A 6724-nucleotide genomic window follows, 5' to 3' on the forward strand; every position below is an offset into this window, starting at 1 on the left:
CATGCAAAAAAAAATTAAAAAAAAAAAATATATTGCAATCTGCTCAACTTTCGGGGGCCTTTACTACTGTTCATTTACTTGTTAAATGTAGTAGAATTGGTGAAGACATTGCTGACTAAACATATGTACATGACTTCAACCATGCACGGAATACTCATTATGCTAATAGCAGTTTATTATCACTGCTATTAGCGGCTTCGTGAGTCAGACTGAAAGACAAAATGCTATAGCTATTTCATAAATTAGCGAAGGGGTCTACCTATATAGGCCTAATGTTCCATCCAACGATGTCATTTAGTGTGATTCTTGAGAGTAAGCTTAGACTGGTCTCCTGACAGTGTTGAAACATCTAATGAAAATGGTAAGTTTGTCTACATGTACTTTTATAGCTCTCACTGTTTTAAACGGATCCAACCCTAATACTAAACCAAAGAGCTTCACATGCCATTAAGAATATAAAGTTCATAGAGCATAATCAAGTGAATTTTTGGGTTAAAAATACCTGAATTAATTATAACTTTTATATAGCGCTGGCCTATTTGCTTCTAACTTAGATTTAGATCCTCTCTAGTCGTTCAGCTCATAGGGCTTCCCTCAACAGAGATCGCTCTTAGGCGACTTCGACAGTCTCTGATCAGCTGGTGCACACAGGCTTGAAGTCCGCTACAAGGGCCATTCGACGTTACGTTAGACGAGGACGGTCTTGTTGTCTCTTTCTTTTTTTCCCCCGGTTTCCATGTTATGTCTGACTTAAGTAAAAAATGTTTAAACATAGAAGAGTATTGAGCAGTGGCGTCACTAAGTGGGTGCGGGGGGGGGGAGCGCGGTCCGAATCGGGTGACACCCATTTGGGTAATTTTAAGCAGACTAATTCCTCTTTGTTTACATTTGTATTTTTAATACATTATTTGAGCATTATAATACAGTCAAATAGAATAAGAAGAGAAATCGATATTGAGAAATGGGGGGGGGGATATAAGAGAACGTAAAGAAAAGGGAAAGAAAATGAGCAGATGAAGATTGGAACAGATTTAATAGATAGACAAACTAAACAAGGTCAAGGACGCTATATTGAACTAAACCAGGTCAAGGACGTCATATTGAAAGTTGCAAACTTAATAATACTAATTAGTTAAAAAAAATAATTTTACATTTTAAAAAAAGAGAAAAAAAAACTTTTTTATATATATATAGCTTTTCAAAACTTTTTATATTATCATTATTATGTACACGCTAAATACCAAACAATACCTAGCTTTCCGCCAGAAATGCGAATCTGTAAAAGCAATAGATTCTACACTTTTTATTATTTAAAGTCAACTAAATATTCAAACTGTTTTGTATTACCATTTCAGCTCGCGGTCCTAGTTTGTCTTTCTGTCTTCTGGGTTGTGATCAACGCTGCACCCAGTGGTAAATTTATACCCAGTTAATACATACACAAGTTATTATCATTAAAACATTTGGAAACATAAACACGGAGACGACCTGACACTGACCTATTTTTTCATCTCAGGTTCATGCATAGCGAATGGATACCGTTTCCAAGACGGGAGCATTTTCACGGTTCCCGGAAACAGTCAATGCATGAAGCACAAGTGCGACAATGGCTACATACGTCGGGCCAGTGAAGGTATGGCTATTGTCAACAAGGAACAATATTATATTAAATGATTTTAAATGTGTTGTAGTCTGGGTTCGGGAGATAACTGATAGTTAATTTACTTCTAAATTTCCCGCGTCCCGAAAAAAAAATCTCGGACAACGCTGTTAGAAGGGAAAACTCACAGGCAAGAACAAGAGAGGGATACTGATAGATAGGATTTATCCCTTTACCCTAAAATGTTACTGATTCGATTTCCTCTCAAGACATTTTGGCCACCCGGAAATACGGCGTCCCGGAAATTTGAAATTTGAAGATAATTTACATTTTTATAAACTTATGCTATATTCAGGGCGGCGCGGTGGCTGAGCAGTAATGCGCTTGGCTTCTGAACCGGGGGTCCCGGGTTCGAATCCTGGTGAAGACTGGAATTTTTAATTTCGGGATCTTTGGGCGCCTCTGAGTCCACCCAGCTCTAATGGGTACCTGACACTAGTTGGGGAAAAGTAAAGGCGGTTGGTCGTTGTGCTGGCCACATGACACCCTCGTTAACCATAGGCCACAGAATCAGATGACCTTTACATCATCTGCCCTATAGACCACAAAGTTTGAAAGGGAAACTTTACTTCATTTGCTATATTCTGAGTATGAGCTATTGGTGGCAGGGCAAGTATCCAGGGGGACAAACGTATGCCATAAGCAGTCCTTTTTTTTTTTTGGTGAGCTGAAAGGTGGTCGCCGTAACAGAGGTACCCCATTGGAAACGCTTTAAAAACCAGCTTAGGAGCTAAAATGCATTTAACTGATCTAAAAGATAGCAACTGGCTGCTGGCTGCTTCGGAACGAGACAGCTGGAGATCACTTACAAAGGCCGCGGGATACACACAAAAGAAAATCCACTGCAGAAGTCAGACGAAGACGGCGGAAAAAAACGAAAAGAAAAATTAAATAGACCGCCAAAGGACAACGGCTTTGTCTGCACGAGATGCAGGAAAAATATGCAGATCGCAGGTAGGTTTACATAGTCATTTAAAACACTGCAATCATCCTTGATCTTCAGAATGGATGATATTGCCATTAACTAATTAATAATATTAATACAAGTCAGATCTATACCATCTTCATATCAAATCTATTAGTTCTAGTTTTATACTGGTGTGAAAGTTGAAGAAGTGAGAACAGGGAGAGGAAAAATGATATTTCTTGAATGAGATCTTCTGGAAAGTTGTTTTATATATTTAATGACTTACATAACTCCACTTTGATTATCCATCAAATCATATTTATATTTGTACTCAAAATATTGCTACCAATGATGTGTTAATTATTGGTTCCATTTAAGTAAGAAAAATGTCAATAATGTTGTTATGAGATCACTTCGACTGCCTGTATATTTTGATACTTCAAAACATTAATGATCTATGCATAGACATAAAATTACAGGTATAACAATTTATAAAGGAAACAAGTTAGGGCAGGGCCGGCCTTAGGCCGATTTTGCCGATTTTTCTAATTGGGTCCCGCGCCTGGCAGGAGCCTTGCAATTTACATTAAGCATATCACTAACAGTCATGACTCTTGTCACAGGCCCTTAAAGATGTCGGACTTAAAGGGTTAACACATTTAGTGTAGGCCCCTCGTACGATTGACGTAACTTTAAATTAACCGACTGGCGCCTGTTGGGTTTGAGTGCTTCCTATGGATTTTGTATATGAAGATCTAATTGATACCAATAGTTGTATAAAAAAAAATTAGAAGAAAGGCCTCGCAGGCATCCATCAAATTGGGCCCAACATTTCGTAAGGATGGCCCTGCTTAGGGGTTGTCTAAATGTATACTCAAGGACTTCACTTCGCTTTAATAATAAGAAAGAAGTTTGAGTTTGTCTTCATGCATTTCGTTGACTGTCTACTTCTGTTGTTTCAGGTTGCGAGGTAGACGGCCAGTGCCACGATGTTGGCAACACATTCATTAAAGACTGCGTCATCTACACCTGTGAGAAATCATACAAAGGCAGTTTTAGTGTCTACACCTCTTCAGTCACAAGGATCTGTATGTTGCCTATAAAGTCATCTGTTTTAATATAAATACTCCTTGACAATAACGTAGACATCCTTCGCCCTAAAGGGCATCTCAAATATGATTTATTTGCTTAACAGAGAAAGGCTTGGGGTTGTATATTCAGTACAAATCAACATCAATAATCTAATATATAAAGCAGAAAGTTTGTCTGTATGTATGTATGTATGTATGTATGTATGTATGTATGCATGTATGTATGTATGTATGTATGTATGTATGTATGTATGTATGTATGTATGTATGTATGTATGTATATTTGTATGCATGCATGTATGTATGTATGTTTGTATGTATGTATGTATGTATGTATGTATGTATGTATGTATGTATGTATGTATGTATGTTTGTATGTATGTATGTATGTATGTATGTATGCTTGTATGTATGTATGTTCGGAATAAAAATCAAAACCGATTGACCAATCTTGATAAAACTTGGCATAAAAATTCCTTGGATCGTGGCGGAGACCGTAGTGCATGTTTAATGTCCCATCCACAACCGGAGGGCCCTAAAAATAGACAAAAGGTGTCTAATTGTATCTCTATTAAAGAACGAAACCTTTTAACATATCGGGTAAACCCGTTTTCACAGTAATTTAAATTGGATATGAATATGTCGGCCGAATGGGAACATTTTCCGAGTTTGACAGATGTAAATTCAATCCAGTAGATTAGTAATACCCAAACTAAGGCCCGCAGGCCGCGGTTCATATCCAGCTGGTACCATCATAAATCTAATATAATCTCTTTAAATTGTCACACTTACCTATATATCATTTGAAATATGTTTTAAGAATGACCAATACATACAAGTAGTCGCCTAGAACGGTCTAGAATGTTTTTATCACTGGTCTAAGTCTTGTTTCTTTTTAATCAATTTTAATTTTTATAATTAAACTCCAAACCTTTAATGTCCAGTGCCTAATCTACTTCCCGTGAGTTATTTTCAGCCTTGAAGTGAAGCTAACCGACAGCTCTGAACATCTGCGCATAATGCTTACTAAAAATCACATCACCATTGGCGGTAATGCTTTTTATTTTAAAGTGAATATCATGAACTATACGTATCGATAGTCACAGACCCATCTTTCTCATTACAAAAAAGCTCACACACGAAATAAACATTGGTAAGTAAAATCTGAGACAGATGCAAGAGGTCCTACTTGGTTCAAACCCTAATACTCCTGTTACTCCATGGACTTGTAGTTGTGAGTTGTGACGTAATCTTCCTCCATACTTTACGGACACCTAGTGTAGGAAAAAGTGGGAAACTCTCATGGAATTGAGCTCAGACCAACCACGTGCTTCCGTGCATTCATCAAGAACTTTAAGACCTCCCTGTTTGAAGCTCATGTTTATTAGTTTGTCCGTGGAGTCTGGTAGCGCATGAGGCGCCCTGACCGCACTTCCCCGTGGTGGAGGCTGTCCAGGCCTGAGCAAGCTATTATAGCACAGTGCAGGACAGGTCACTGTACTGTTGGCTCATATTTCTCACGGCTATGGCCAAATTTCGATTCACGGTGCCCCCGCTGCGGGTAAGAAGAGGAAACCGTGCAGACTTACTGATCTCCGCCTTGACAGGTCTGGGAAACCAAAAATTCTCGACCTGTATGGCGACGTGTATGCATTACGCAAGACAGCAGAGTTTCTGTCCAGGGCTTTTGCAAGAGAGGATTTGAGCCTCTCAAGCCGTCACTCAAATGCAGTTTGATGAAGATGATTAGTTTTTTTTTTAAACTATTTGTTTTATGTCTATGAAGGCTCGAGTCGGCCTAAGAGTAAAGTCCTTGACTTTCAAACTGGAAGATCTCGGGATCAAATCTTGGTGAAGATTGTGATTTTGATTTTTGGCATTCTTAGGACGTACCAGAGTTCACCCGACTCTAAAATATACATGACATTAGTCGGGGAAAGTAAAGGTAACCACAAGACATCGATAGAAACTGATTACCTTTACCTCATCTGCCCTATTGATCGCACGGTCTTTTATGTACTCATGACACCAGGGACCTTCATTATATTTGTTAAGGGTGCTTTCCAAATTACGTTTTTATTATTCTCATTATTTATCTTTTTTGTTTCAGTGTGCCAGGATATTAACGGAGTCTGTCGTAGACCAGGGACAACTTTCAAGTACAGTGCTCACGGGAGAATTTACAACAATTGTAAATGTTCTGTCCAAGGCTCCTATAGGAGCTACAGCTGTACCCCAGAACCAGGAGAATATTACTGGCACTAAACTTTCTCAATAGTTCACAACATTGATTTGTAATAAACGGAATTTTTTTTACAAAGCTTATATCAACTCACTCTGTCTGTCTGTCTGGTAAAAAATGTGTATAAGTTATCTCTCTCACAACCTTCCTACAGTCAGTAAATAATAAAGTTTAAAAAACTTCTCTATCGGTATTTTAAACAAGAGAGATATCAAAAATACTTTTAAAACAAGGTTGCAAAAACAGTTTGTGTGGAAACACAAACTCAAAATCGGCCCCCGAAGTGGTCCACCAAGGCAGGTAAAAGGATATCAGAATGAAATTCTATCAAAGACAAATGACAGAGAAGAATGTAGAAAGAAGGTTGACAGATCTTTTGTGGTGCCCAAATGGTCCAGCAGACCAAGGGATAGGTGAAAGTGAAGGTGAAGTTAGATGTGAACCTGGCGGAACTGATTTCATATAATGATTATCTTACTGATCATATTGTATTGTATTGGGCACTATAGGGTCAATCTCGTATTCAAAGCCTCATAAAAAACATTTCGTAATATATATATATATATATATATATATATATATATATATATATATATATATATATAGATAGATAGATAGATAGATAGATAGATAGATAGATAGATAGATAGATAAGATAGAGAGAGAGAGAGAATAGATAGTTAGTAAGATAGATCCCCATTCACATGTTTATAGAAATCATTGCCAGTGGAGACAAGAACTAAATGTATTTGATTCACAGAACATCAAGTCTGTAGCTAGGGAAGGGAAGGGGAAGAGTAGGGTTGTTTTTTTAACCGAATATA

The 6724-nt window shown here is 37.7% G+C and overlaps 1 protein-coding gene across 1 annotated transcript; it reads left to right on the forward strand.

Moving 5' to 3' along the window:
* Positions 1-231: 231 nt before the first annotated feature.
* LOC106055654 (uncharacterized) lies at positions 232-5983 on the forward strand. The gene is made up of 5 exons (XM_013212010.2): positions 232-361; positions 1356-1413; positions 1517-1633; positions 3530-3655; positions 5769-5983. The coding sequence occupies exons 1-5, from the start codon at positions 353-355 to the stop codon at positions 5921-5923; spliced, it is 465 nt and encodes a 154-aa protein (XP_013067464.2). The 5' UTR covers positions 232-352; the 3' UTR covers positions 5924-5983.
* Positions 5984-6724: the final 741 nt, after the last annotated feature.

The sequence above is a fragment of the Biomphalaria glabrata genome, chromosome 15, assembly GCF_947242115.1.
Source record: "Biomphalaria glabrata chromosome 15, xgBioGlab47.1, whole genome shotgun sequence".
Classification (NCBI taxonomy): domain Eukaryota; kingdom Metazoa; phylum Mollusca; class Gastropoda; family Planorbidae; genus Biomphalaria; species Biomphalaria glabrata.

Bases quoted from the DNA above. Each gene is read 5' to 3' on its own strand.
- LOC106055654 (XM_013212010.2), top strand. The intron at 1,634-3,529 runs GTATGGCTATTG...CTGTTGTTTCAG, and splicing joins CATACGTCGGGCCAGTGAAG to GTTGCGAGGTAGACGGCCAG. The intron at 3,656-5,768 runs GTATGTTGCCTA...TTTTTGTTTCAG, and splicing joins CTCTTCAGTCACAAGGATCT to TGTGCCAGGATATTAACGGA.